Source organism: Panthera tigris, chromosome B4 (assembly GCF_018350195.1).
Source record: "Panthera tigris isolate Pti1 chromosome B4, P.tigris_Pti1_mat1.1, whole genome shotgun sequence".
NCBI lineage: Eukaryota > Metazoa > Chordata > Mammalia > Carnivora > Felidae > Panthera > Panthera tigris.
The window spans coordinates 119,944,642-119,959,142 of NC_056666.1; the positions used below are offsets into that span (position 1 = coordinate 119,944,642).

The following is a 14,501-nucleotide window of genomic DNA, read 5'->3' on the forward strand; positions in this document are numbered from 1 at the left end:
AGATTCTGGACTAATCCTTTACTAATGAATCTTTTCATTCAGAATTATTCTACAAAGTCTAAATTATTAGTAATTTCTTTTTAACTGAATAATTATAGAAATAACAGAAGGCCAAATAGTTTATGCTCATGGTGGTATTTAGATTTACCTTATACACAGTAGCTGACAAATTGATTATCTAAGTGGATTCATGTTTTTGACAATTCATTTTAAAAAGTCATGTTCTACTGAAGAATTACTGACATATTGTCTCATGTACTTTAAGTTAGTAGAAGCATTTGTGTGGACTGAAGTGTTAGGTATCTTAGATACCTAAGTTTTAGATTACTATATGTATATATTTCCTCAAAGCATTTGTATATGTATATACATACACATATAGAATTGATAATGTTTTGATAGGAACAGTAGTGTACCACGGGTTGGCGAGGGTCATGGGAGTAGTAATGTGCCCTGGTAGAGACAAGTATTTTATCGCTGACATTGTTTAGAATTGCTGGTTCATGGTGATAATAAAAAACAAACCAATTTTTAGACGGTTTTATTATTGTTTTAAAATTCTCTGAACTTAAAAAAAAAAGGAGTAACTAGTTCCACTACCTTAAGCAAAGACTCAGGCTATTAGGTAACCATCTGTTCATAGTTTCATATCAAACATAAACTGAGAAAATAAACTAAAAAAAGAACAAAATAAATTCTCTCACTGTGCACACCCTTGTTGCCTGCACATAGGGTAGGCTGCTCCCACTGCTACCCATTTGATATGTCTCTGGATATTCCTATCCACTGTACAATTAAAAAAAAAATGTAATGAGTTACTATTTTACCCCCATTTTCACCCTGCTTTAATCCAGGTGTGCTGATTGTTATTGACAATGAGGTTGATTTAATGTCCTATACAGCTTGTAGAGATCAAGGGGAAGAGGACATGCTTTGAAGTCTCTACTTTCTAATTTTTGTTTCTGAAAGGATATAAAATTGTATGTTTCTCATTCTAAGTAGATGGCATCTTCTGACTGTCCTGAAGGTCAGTATAAGACTAAATAAAGCACTGCCAGTAACATTAATTCATTTCTAGGCATTGAACTGATGACCTAATGTTTTTACTTTCTAAAAGTTTCAGAGATAAGACTCTTAATTTTTTACATTTTGCTAGGGAAAACAATTAAAAAAGCAAACATGCTATTTTAAGGTACTTTTAAGTGTTTAGAGAAACAAGTTTAATAAAAATTGCAGGACACATTCCTTTTGGTATGAATTTTAAATTAAAATAAGGCCTTGCTATTGCTTTGGAAGAGTATACTTTGTGCTTGGGTTATATAATAGATAATATTCATAAATCAAAGAACAATTGCCATTTCCATTGGGGAAGTCAGTATGCATATTATTCATCACATATACCATTATTCTGTTAGGGTTCAGAAGTTTCCTAGAGTTTTTAACTCCAAGGACAAGAAAAGAAAGGTAGATGATCCACAACTACCGTATTGGTGCATTTAGTTGAGTTCTAATGGTCAAGGTTTTTGTTTCTCTGACTTTGTTTTTCATTAAGTATCTTTGAACCATTAGGTTAACATTTGGGTTCCTTTAAAAAAAATCAAACAAAATTTTCTAATGTGCTAAAGTATACAGAACAAAACTTAGCATCTTAACCATTTTAAGCATAATAGGTTTTGTTGATAGCATTTAAAAAAATTGATAGGTACTTCATGTAACATAAAGTTCTTCATTTCAAAATGTACACTTAACTGGTTTTTAGTACATTCACTGTGTGATGCAACACTCACCACTAATTAATTCCAGAACATTTCCATCATTCACAAAAGAAAACTCAAAGCTATTAACAAGTAGTCCCAATTACTGCCTACCTTCATCTTCTGGCAACCACTAATCTACTTTCTTTCTCTATCGATTTGCATATTGTGGAGATTTTGTATAAATAGAACCATAACATATGTGGCTTTTTGTGTCTGGCTTTTTTTCATTTAACATGTTTCATTTATGTTGTAGCATTCAACAGTACTTCATTCCTTTTTGTGGCTGAATGATATTCTATGTGTGGATATACTGCATTGTTTAAAATACATTATCATCTGATAGACATTTTGATTGTTTTTTCTTTTTGGTCATTATGAATAATGCTGCTATGTACATTTGTATGCAAGTTTTTGAGTGAATGTATGTTTTTAATTCTCTCAGGGATATACCAAAAGTGGAATTGTTGAATCACGTAGTAATTCTATGTTTATCTTTTTGAGGAACTACCAAACTTTTCACAGTGACTGCACCATTTTACATTCCCACTGGTGAAACACACCTTCATATCTTGTTATTTATTTGTTTTTTATGACTATCCTAGTGGAGATGTGAAGCGGTGGCTTATTATGGTTCTGATTCACATTTCCTTAATGACCAATGATATTGGCCATCTTTTCATGGCTTATTGACCTTTTATTTGTCTTCTTTGGAGAAATCTTTATTCAAATCTTTTGCTCATTTTTTGGGGGGGTCTTTTATCTTTTTTGGTTGCCTTGTAAGAGTTCTTTATTTATTCTGAATAATAGGCCCTTATCAAATACATGATTTGCAAATATTTTCACCCAGTCTTTGGGTTGCCTTTCACTGTCTTGATAGTGTCCTTTGATTCATGAAAGTTTTTATTTTAAGTTCAGTTTATCTTTTCTTTGATTACTTGTGCTTTTGGTGTCATATTTAAAATACTATGGCCTAATCCAGGGCCACACAGATTTTTACCTCTTATTCCTTCTAAGAGTTTTATAGTTTTAGCCTTTATCTTTAGGTCTTTGATCCATTTTGAGTTATCTTTTGTATATGTTGTGCAGTAAGGGTCTAAATTCGTTCTTTTGCATGTAGACATCCAGTTGTGCTAGCACCATTTGTTGAAAAAACTGTTCTTTTCCTTATTGTGTTGTCTTGCCACTGTTTTTGAAAATCAATTGAACATAAATGTCTGGATTTATTTCTGGACACTCAGTTCCATTCCACTGGTCTATATGTCTATCCTTATGCCAGTAACACATTGTCTTGCTTAACTGTAGCTTTGTAGTAAGTTTTGAAATTGGGAAATGTGAGTCTTCCAACTTTGTTTTTATTTTGGCTATTCTGTCTTACAATTCTATATGAATTTTATCAGCTTATCCATTTCTTTAAAAAAGGCTATTGGAATTTTGATAGGGATTGCATTGAATCTGTAGGTCAGTTTTGGAGAGTATTGTCATCTTAACAATATTATGTCTTCCAATCCATGAACACAGGATGTCTTTCCATTTATTTGTATCTTCTTTCAACAATATTTTGTACTTTTCAGTAAACAAGTCATACAATTCTTTGATTAAGTTTATTCCTAAGTACTTTATTTTTCTTGAAGCATTGCAAACTGAATTATTTTTAAATTACATTTTCAGATTGTTTATTTCTAGTATATAAAGTGAAATGATTTTTGTATACTCATCTTGTATCCTGCAACTTTGCTGAACCTGCTTGTTTGCCTTTTTTTTTTTTTAATAAATTCCTTAGGGATTTTAGATGCAAAGGACAATGTCATCTGTGAATAGAGATAGTTTTTCTTCTTCCTTTCCCATATGGATGTCTTTTATTTGTTTTTCTTGCCTACATGCCCTGCCTAGAACCTCCAGTACAATTCCAAATAGAAGAGGAGAGTGTGGACATCCTCATCTTTTCCCTATTCTTAGGAGGAAGATTCTCAGTCTTTTACCATTAAGAATGATGTTAACTATGGATTTTTCAAAGATGTACATTTTCAGATTTATAAAGTTTCCTTCTATTCCTAGTTTGTTGAGTCTTTTCTTCTCCTCCTCCTCCTTCTTCTAATTCTTCTCAAGTAAAGGGTATTGGATTTTGTCAAATTCTTTTTCTGTGTCTACTGAGATAATTGTGTGTTTCTTTTATTTTATTAATATGGTGCATTATATTGGTTGATTTTCATATGTTCAACCAACTTTGCATTCTTGGGATAAATCCCACTTGCTCCAGGATTTAGTTTTTCAGGATTGCATTGAAGATTTTTGTATCTATATTCGTAAAAGATACTGGTCTTTAGTTTTCCTGTGATATATTTGTCTGACTTTGGTATCAGGGTAATATTGACCTCATAGAATGAGTTAGGAAGTGCTCCTTCTTTTCTGTTTTTGAAAAAGTTTGAGAAGGTCATTAACACATAGTCCTAAGCTAAAGAGAGTTTAGAATAAAATTGAAGTGATATATCTCTTAATATCTCTTATTGAGAGATCTGAAATATAATAATTTAATGTTACTAAGATCTTAGGTGTTTAGACCTAAAATGCTACAAATTTGGGTACATGGTAAGTTTTCATTTTCTTCTTGTTAGCCAGTTTTTTTTTAAATTTATGGAAGATGATAATATGTAGAGAAAATAAAAATGTCTTTTCTAAGTCTCCATACAAGTAAACCTAGTGTCTTCATTATTCTTTTCTTTTACTTCTTCCATGCCAGAAATACATTTCCCTATTTAATTTTGCCCTTTAAAATATGTGGTCTTATTTTCTCACAGTTTTGCACAAAGACCCAAGACAGGTGTATCTTTGTCTTCTAGAAATTGGTCGAATTGTGTCAAGGTATGCATTCACATTATTTCAGAACTTCAATGTTATAAACTTTTTAAAAACTATTTTAGATAGAACACTATTTCTATAAATAAAAGAAAATACTTAAAAAAAATGTTTATTTATCTTAAAAGAGAGAGAAAGAGTGGGGAAAGAGCAGAGAGCGAAGGAAAGAGAGAATCCCAAGAAGGCTCCATGCTGTCAGCACATAGCCCAATGTGGGGCTCGAACTCCTGAGCTGTGAGATCATGATCCGAGCCCAAATCAAGAGTTGGATGCTTAACTGACTGAACCACAAGGCATCCCTAAAAGAAAAGAATTTTTGATTGAAATAACTTAATCTCTTATTTATTCTTCTTCTTCCTTTTTTTTTATATTAACTTTGTTCTATTTGTGTGAGCTGTGTCATGTGTCAACATCTGCTCACCCATATACTTTGCCTTCATTTAATATTAAACTATAAAAGTAGTTACTTAAAGTTTTTAGACTAAGAATAGGGTAAGAGCATGTAAAACTCTTAGCACTTCAAGGCAAGGCATATCCTCTGGACACAAAGGGGGTCTGATAAGAAGGTGGAGGCTTGGTGTCCTCCATACCTGGCTCAGCCCCGTCTTTACTCTCAAGCTGACTTTAACCGACTGAACCACCCAGTCACCCTAACTCTTGAGCTGACTTTAAAGGTCACTGACTTTTGGGATCCCAGTTGAAATTTGGGAGCATCCAGTAGTACAAATATATAGTATGATGTGATTATATCTTAAATTTTTGGCAGTCCTTGAGACATTAAAAAGCATTTCTAGATGTTCCAGTGAAACAACTGGTAGAAGAGAATCATAAGGACTTCACTTTAAAAATAAAACATAACCTATCATGATATGCAGGGAAGTGTTTGGGTCAGACTTTTCTTGAATAATGAGATCTCCTAATTGGTTTCCAGATACGGGATTGAGCCGCCAGTATTAGTAAAACTTGAGAAAGAAATTGAACTGGAAGAGACGTTACTTAATACTTCTGGGCCTGAAGATTCCATTAGCATTCCGAAATCATGCTGTCAGCATGAAGAACTTCATGAAGCTGTAAGTAATCACTTTATTTTCTCTCTCAACTATGATATGTCAAAGTCTCATAGTTTGCCACAGGTGATGTTCCATTTAAAAGAAAATGTTTCTTATTCAGAACATACACCAGTACTAATTTCCATTCCCTGGTGAGTTTAGGGCACTATCTGTTAAAGGTAATTTGTTGTTTCTTGTTTAAGATAAGGGATGGATGTGTAGTTGAGAAGTGGAGAGGCAAATAGGCTGGAGTCCACCATGAAGGGTACTGTAGGCCAAAGAATGTATTAATTCTTGTTTAAAACATGTTACTATTACTATTATAATATGATTTGCAAATTATAAGGATTACTCTCATGGTCATGTAGAGATTATATTGGTTTTATTGTAATAATCCAGGTGTGAGATGATGAGAACCTAAACTCAAGCAGCAGTAGTGAAGGTGAAGCAGAATGAACAATTATAGGACATATTTAGAGGTAGAATTGAAGGAATCCTAATTCTGATGAGGGAGAAAATCTAGGGTGATTTCCAAGGTTTCTATGTAAATGGTACACTGATACTTGAAGAATATAGGAGGAATAGCTGTGGGAGCAAATTGATGGGGTTTTTGTGAATGTTGCCCTGACAGAATATATGCAGACTTTTAGATAAGGGGTCTCAACTGGAAAGCCTTTTAACTTGACCTGTTCGTCATCATGTAGAAGTTAGAGTTGCAGTTGCTCAGGCTGGGTCTTCTGCAATGACTGTAGTCTAGTAAATGATGGAGGTGAACTGAGTAGCAAACATTTCTTTCTGCTTCCACTGTTGCTTAGAATTATGGTCTTTTTCAGACTGTAGTATTTATGAAAGTGCTTAATGTACACAATTATTTAAGAAATAACGAATAAGGGGCGCCTGGGTGGCTCAGTCAGTTAAGCATCTGACTTCAGCTCGGGTCATGATCTCACAGTTTGTGAGTTTGAGCCCCATATCTGGGTCTGTGCTGGCAGCTCAGAGCCTGGAGCCTGCTTTGGATTCTGTGTCTCCGCCTCTCTCTGCCCCACCCCCGTTCACACTCTGTCTCTCTCAAAAATACATAAACATTAAAAAATTTTTTTAAAAAAGAAATAATGAATAAGTCATTACTAATAAACATTTAGAAAGTGTTGCTTTGATTGTTTTGTTTAATGTAATAAAAGTCTATAGTAAGACATTTGGATATCCTTGCAAGACAGATTAAGAAAATGTCAACCTGAATACTCTTTACCAGGCCAAAATATATTTACCTACATGATATTATTGATTTATCTGATGACTGCCAATGTCAGTATGTTACACAGTGATAATGTAGTAGGTAAAAAGTAAAACATTTTCAATTTCATATAATTTAAAATAATGATAAAGAAGAAAACATTGGTAAAGTTTTAAAAAATGTTTATTTATTTTGAGAGAGAGAATGAGAAAGAGAGACAGATAGACAGAATCCCAAGCAGGCTCTGGTGCTGTTAGCACTGAGCCAAATGCAAGGCTTGATCTCACAAATTGTGAGATCATGACCTGAGCCGAAACCAAGAATTGGATGCTTAACCAACTGAGCCACCCAGGTGCCCCAAAATATTTTTTTACTAAATAGGAAGTACATTGTGTTAATTTCCCTATTATATAAAGATCATGCACAGTTTGATAAGAAAAACATTTCCAGAAGGTAAATGGGCAAAAATTGTTGTTCACACAAGAGAAAAATACAGTGTTGAAACTTGCTGATAATCAAGGAATTAAGACACAAAATTTGCCTCATTAGTAAAATTTTTTTAAATTATGAAATCTGGTGCTGGTAAATTCTGGTAAAACTATACTTAGGGATTGCTACTTGTGATGGAAAATGATGTAAACTTTTGAAAAACAAGTTGACAAATGGATATCAAGAACCACAAAAGTGTTTCTCTTTCCTTTTTGTTGTAATTGAAGGGGAATAAAAAAGTAGAATGCATGAAAGTATTTATTGTGTTTATTTATAATGGTGAGAAATTGGAAGCAATATAAATATTCTCAAATAGGTCAATGGGTAGGTGAATTAGAATCATTATCTTAACAGAATAATCATTGTATGTGATCCTTCGGAAGACTATATAGCAATAAGAAAAATATTTGTGAAAAGTACATAATCGATAGTAGAGTAGTACCTTTTTAAATTATTTTAATTTCATTAGCTGTTTCCTTTAGTGTTTTATTTTTTTGTTTTATTTTACTTAAAAAAATTTTTTTTAATGTTTGTTTATTATTGAGAGACAGAGAGAGACAGAGCACGAGCGGCGGAGAGGCAGAGAAGGGGGAGACATAGAATCTGAAGCAGGCTCCAGGCTCTGAGCTCTTAGCACAGAGCCCAACGTGGGGCTCGAACTCATAAACCGTGAGAGCATGACCTGAGCTGAAGTTGGACATTAACCGATGGAGCCACCCAGGCGCCCCGTCCTTTAGTGTTTTAATGTTAATTATGCAATAGATGAAATCAGAAGAGAACACTTCTTACCTATAGCTCATTTCTTTTAAGCTTACCCCTTTATTTAGATTGTGGATCAACGCTAATCTTTACTGCTGAATGTAAGTGGTATTTGGATATTTTCAAGAAAGTAGTGACTTTTCATGTTCACATTCTTGTGAACACTAAAAAGGAACACATTTCTCCAAATATATATGTGCTACGTGAATACATTCAGTGTCCACCTATACATATGGGGTCTATAGAAATCTTGGGGTCAGGTTTAAAATAAGGAACAATTATCATCTGATTCATTATTTAGAGTGCTGTATTCAACTATAATTCTGTATGCCTATGAAACATTTATGGATAAAAAAAAAATTAAAAAAAAAAAAAAAAAGAAACATTTATGGATAGAAAGTAGTGACTAAAAAAATACCTCCTTTTAGATTACTTTGGTTAACTAATGTGTAAATGGTTCTAATAATGGTAAATTCTTTACCCATACTTACTTTATTTTTAGCCATCTTATGCATGCACTATGTGTGTGCACATGTGCACATATACCAGGCTATGAACAAGATAAACTTAATTGAATGGCTTATGAAAATAAGTTCTATTTATGATCATATTATTTTGTTAAATGAATTATGTAGGGAGATAAATTCTGGACCCTTCTGATCAGGCCCTGGTGAATCCACCTGTGGCTATTCACGTTGGGTGGATAATGAAGACAATCATACATTTCTATTAGTGCTCAGCTAAATTGGGCATATCTGAAGAGATTTTGGTTTAACGTCATGCCTAAGTTCAATTAAATGAGTTTGTTTAGATATGCTGTGTGTGACAAGTAATTGAGAAAAATATTCATGGCCTTGCTTTTTCAAAAATGTAATTTTAGGAAAACAAAGTATTTTCCATGGTGGCGGATATGCAACTTTTTTTCAATCAAACATACCTTAACAAATATTTTAATTTTTAATCAATTTATTATAATGTCCACGTTTTAAATATAAAATTCCTGAATTTCTTTTTATATTCCAGTTTTTGTAATTTTTTAGATGTTTACTGCAGGTAAAAATCTGTAAGCTCCTTGAGGGATAGAGGTAGGGATTTCTCTCCAACTCTCATCTCCTTAGCAGACTATTGATACAAAGTGAGCACGTTTAGAAAAATTGCCTCTTGAATTGAATTCTTTAGAATTTCACCCTGTTTGGGTGAATAGATATAAATATGCCTCTACTTATTTCAAACAGTAACTTTGGAAGAATCTAGATATTTCCCTCCACTGTTAGCATGGTGTTAAGGAACAAGGGAGAATTCCTACTCAAGCTTTATCTGAGTGGCCTGTCTTTGATTTGACAAAGATATATTAATCAAGGGCATAAAACAATTCAAGCTTAAAAATGAATTCATGTATTTCCTAATGTGTTGTAATGTGTTTTGAATTGACTTCACTGTTGTACACACTTTTAGAACTTCTCCAGTGGTCAGTGAAAGCACTAGGATCCTGATTGCACTCGGGCAGAGAGAGAGTGAGGGGGAGGGAAAGAGGTAGGGTGGGAGGAGGAGAGAGAGACTCAGGACTTCATCACTGGGGCAGCTGGGGGTGGCTCAGTCAGTAGAATATGTGACTCTTGATTTCAGGGTCCTAAGTTCGAGCCCCACGTTGGGTGTGGAGTCTACTTTAAAAAAAAAAAAAAAAGACTGTCACTGCCAGCTTTTATTAGATTAGTTAATGTCTAATCTCAACAGTTGTCAGGGCGCCTGGCTGGCTCAGTTGGTAGACCATGTGACTCTTGATCTTGGTATCATGAGTTCAAGCCTCAGGTTGGGTATAAGAGGCTACTTAAAAAAAAAAAAACAAAAAACATATCCCAATATATGTCAACAGGTAAAGGAGAGATAAATGGCTCAACTGTCTTTAAATTCTTATCTTTGAGTTTGATTTTCTTATCAAATAACCTTGCATTTTAATCTTAAATAAAATATTTTTTGTCACAAGCACTAAATTTTGTTTATTTTTAATCTTAGGTTAAACATATTGCTGAAGACCCTCCTTGTAGTTGTTCCCACCGATTTTCTATTGAGTACTTATCTGAAGGACGGTACCGACTTGGGGATAAGATACTCTTTATAAGAGTAAGTCCACCATTTACATTCTATTTACATACAGATCTTGTTTTGAAATTGGATTTATTGCTTTACCAAATTCCTTTTGCTTCTCTTTTAATTTTTAAAAAATTGGAATAGAGCGTGTTATTAATGGAAGAATTTTACTCTACAGGAAAAATACGGAATTCTTGCTTTCATGAGCGTATAATGAGTTTGGGTAGATACCTTGAACACAACAAACTCCTAACTACAGGATAGCTAAGACTACTCAGACATTGAATATAATTTTGGGGGGAAAATATTTGTATACTTCAGGTAATGTATTCCATTTTTGATATTTTCTAAAAAGGCATAATTTTGCATCATGAGAAGAAAAAAGCAAAACAATACATCTAGTAAGTTTCAATATCAGTCATAAGAAAAGGAGGTAGAAACACTGAAGCTTATAATACTGTATAGATTGGGTCTTAAGTGTAAAACCTTTTTGCATTGATACAGCATCAGTGCATATACCACCATCCTGATATGCATCTTCATTCCCTTCCTTCGCCCCATCTGCAACCCACAGGTTGTTGGCCATCCCCTTTATTGGTAAAGAGAAGTTTCACCTGTTGAGCATTCTGTCTACTTCTGATACTAGACCTCTTTTATTCCCAATTTAGGACTAGAATATAAAAGTTTTTAAAAGATGATTTCGCCATCCATATTTTCTGTTATTTCATATGTTATCATTACCCACAACCCACCCAACTCACATAGAAACACATCCAAGCATTTTCTACTTTTTAATTAGCTTTATTTTTTTTAAGGCAGTCTGATACAGTGATGGTGCACAGAGCATGGGATTTAAGTTCAAATTTGCAGGGCAATCTCAAATAATTGAGAATATTTGCCTGCTGAATGGATAGGGGCTTGAAAATCAGCTGGGGCTGTGCTGGCAGACCCAGGATGCATCTTGTCCGCACAAAAACACCATTTGGGTTGGGCAGCCTGGTATGTTTGAGGCCAGGCCAGGCTGTGTGATTTGAGACTATTTCCTCAATCTCTCAGAAAATACAAAATTTTCTTGTATACAAAGAAGAAATGATAAATATATTTATAAATGATATAATATATAATACAATATATTATGTAATATAATATAATACAATATAAATATATTTATAAATGATAAATTATATCAAAGTTTTTGAAATATTAAATTGCTAAAATGTATATGAAAGTAATTTATTTAAATTGTAAACTACATGGGGCACCTGGGTGGCTCATTTGGTTAAGCATCCAACTTTGGCTCAGGTCATGATCTCACGGTTTGTGAGTTCGATCCCTGTGTCGGGCTCTGTGCTGACAGCTCAGAGCCTGGAGCCTGCTTTGGATTCTGTGTCTCCCTCTCTCTCTGTCCCTCCCCTGCTCATTCTCTCTCTCTCTCTCTCTCTCTCTCTCCCTCCCTCTCCCCTTCTCTCTCTCTCTCAAAAATAAATAAACATTAAAACAATTAAAGTACAAGTTTTAGTCATTTTTATCTTTCTCCCATAATTATTTTTTCTTTTTTGTGATGCATACTTTCTGTAAGTCCTCACTTCTCTTCCTATCCCTCCATCTTTCTTCTCTCTTTTCTTCCTTCAATATTTCATTCTTTATTGAATAATATTGCCCTTACACTTGTGTATATTTGTAATTTGGATTTTTGGATACGAGTTATGTGCAAATATTTTTCTTACAAATTAGAAGACGTATATTATTGCATGATTCAGTATGAATTAAATTGATTATTTTAATATTGTAAGGAATAGGCTGTCAATTTATAGTGAAGCTGTTGGCAAGTACTCTGAATTTCATAGATCACAGATGTCACAAATTGTGACTGCTAATGAATTGTAACTGAACGTTTCAGTTTTACAGCTTTGCTTTTTACTTTCTTTTGGGGGAAAGATGCTTCATGGAAAACACGTCATGGTCCGTGTTGGTGGAGGCTGGGATACTCTTCAAGGATTTTTGCTTAAATATGATCCCTGTCGCATATTGCAGTTTGCTACACTAGAACAAAAAATTCTAGCATTTCAAAAAGGAGTTGCTAATGAAAGTATACCTGATTCATCTGCCAGAACACCTCAGCTTCCTGAAATGAATCCTTTGTCAGCAGTTAGCATGTTTCAGAAACAAAAATCAAAAAATGGCACACCAGTTGGTATTCCAAGGAGCAAAGAAAAGCAGACATGTCCACCGGCTGAGCTGCTGCCAGCATCTTCCCCAAAAGGGGGGAATCTGGGCTCCGTGTCAGTCCGTCCTAAATTGCCAAATACTCCAGCAGTGTCTTCTCATCTTAAGCTCAAATCTTCAAAAGGCATAGTAAAGAAACCACCAGTGCCTTCAAACAATGCATCGTCTTCACTTCCTTCTTTAAATCCAGTAGGTAAAAGTACTTCTTCACCAGCTTCATCCAGAACTGCACCTAAATGCATCTCATCACCCAGTACTCCTAAGGTCAAGCTTACTATGGCCCAGAAGCCCAGAGATGTGCCTGAGTCTGCACTTTTGCCAAATAAATCTGGAAAAACTGAACCAAAGCATTTGAAACATACTCATGTATCTTCCAGGGATAATGCAGTATCTCACTCGGCTGCACATTCAGATTCATCATCAAAGGGTCCAAAGCTCCCTAAAGCAAATATCCATGTAAGGCCTAAACCTTCCCCTTCATTCCATTCCCCTACAAAAGTTACAAAATCTAGTTCCAAAACTACAACCGCAGGTCTAGGAACACGGTGTCAGCCATCTGATGGAGCCCCACAAGCAAGAGCAATGCCAACACAGAAACTTAAGTCAGCCTTGAATTTAAAGCAGCCACTCTCGGTATCCTCAGTTGTGCCTGCAAAAGCTGCACAGGAATCAAAAGATAAGAATATGGTTTCAGTTGCCAAAAAGCAGCCTCAAAATAAAAGTACATCCCAGAAGATAGGACCCAGCTCCTCGAAGTCCCCTGGCCGTACCCCGCTGTCCATCGTGAGTCTTCCCCAGTCCTCAGTCAAGACACAGACTGTACCAAAGTCAGCACAGACTGCCACTAAGAGCCAGTATTTAGCTAAAGGGCTTCCAAAAAGTGCCAAAGCCCCAGCCTCAACCAGGAAACCACCCTCATCTGGCAAGGAAGCAGTTGGCGGCGATAAAAAACATACTGCAAAGAAAAAGGAAGATGATGACCATTATTTTGTTATGACTGGAAGTAAGAAACCTAGAAAGTAAACACAAATGTGTCATTTTAAGAAAACAGGAAAGTCAAAGAGTGAATGTATTAGCATCACATCTTAAAAATTTCTCCTGTTTGTCCAAATAGGTTCAGACATTAGGCACAGTAAGATGGGGGTTGGAGGTTGGGGATGGAGGTGGAAGGTGCATCAGAATTCACATTTCTGAATTCACCAGAAGGTACCCTTTTGAGGCAGACAGTTGTAAAATTGCTATAAGGTTCTTATTAATAATAGACATTTATATGATTTTCAATTCATAGCATCTTTGTTAATGTCTGCCCTTTAAGGGAAATGTAGAGTTAAATAACACTACTAGAGTTATAATTATAGTTGCTATATTTTTTAATGTGTATTAAATATGGAGGTTACATACTGGCTAATGGCAACAGTGGTGCTCTAAATATTAATTATTGCATCTTAAAATTAGCAACGGTTTGGCATTTTTCTTACAAAAGGCACCTAATTTAATTGTTTGATCAGGATTGCCTGATTGAACAATACTAAGTACCAGTGGCTGCTGCTGTTGATTAGCTGGACGTTATTCTAGGGTTGGTAGAATCCTATTACTTAAAATTTTTCAAGCTTTCCAAATCAGGTTTTTGATTTTTGACTGGCTTATTTTAATATTGGTAATATTTTATTATATTTTTGGTAAAAAATTTGTAATATTTTTGGTAAAAAAACACAAAATATTGAAATATAAACTGAAATTTGGTAAAAAAACAAGACATTATAAAATGTACACCTCTTTTAGATGGGTGTTGTGCAATGTGAAAGGGGAAACTGATTTAGTAACTTTTAGCATATTAAAAATATTTTTATTATAGTTTCCTATGAGTGCAGATACGAATTTTTACTTTAACATAATGTTTTAACATCAGAATTATGTTTTAACAGCCTTAAAATTAAGGTGTTATTAAAGAATCTTATGGTGGTGCTATATAAAAATTCTCTCATGTGATTGTTATTTTTCTTTAGATAGCACAATGCCAATTTTAAGTAGATCCTTTCAATTACA

The 14,501-nt window shown here is 34.3% G+C and overlaps 1 protein-coding gene across 3 annotated transcripts in view; it reads left to right on the forward strand.

Annotated features, from left to right (window-relative positions):
* GAS2L3 (growth arrest specific 2 like 3) overlaps positions 1-14,501 on the forward strand; it is a 58,075-nt gene that overhangs the window by 24,101 nt on the left and 19,473 nt on the right. Inside the window, exons 6-9 of one of the 3 annotated variants that reach the window (XM_042993005.1) lie at positions 4,553-4,616; positions 5,542-5,680; positions 10,155-10,262; positions 12,168-13,458. In XM_042993005.1, coding sequence (XP_042848939.1) covers positions 4,553-4,616; positions 5,542-5,680; positions 10,155-10,262; positions 12,168-13,458 — 1,602 coding nt within the window. Of the gene's footprint in view, positions 1-4,552; positions 4,617-5,541; positions 5,681-10,154; positions 10,263-12,167; positions 14,095-14,501 lie in introns of those variants that run through there. The other 2 variants (XM_042993006.1, XM_042993007.1) reach the window with 2 other exon arrangements.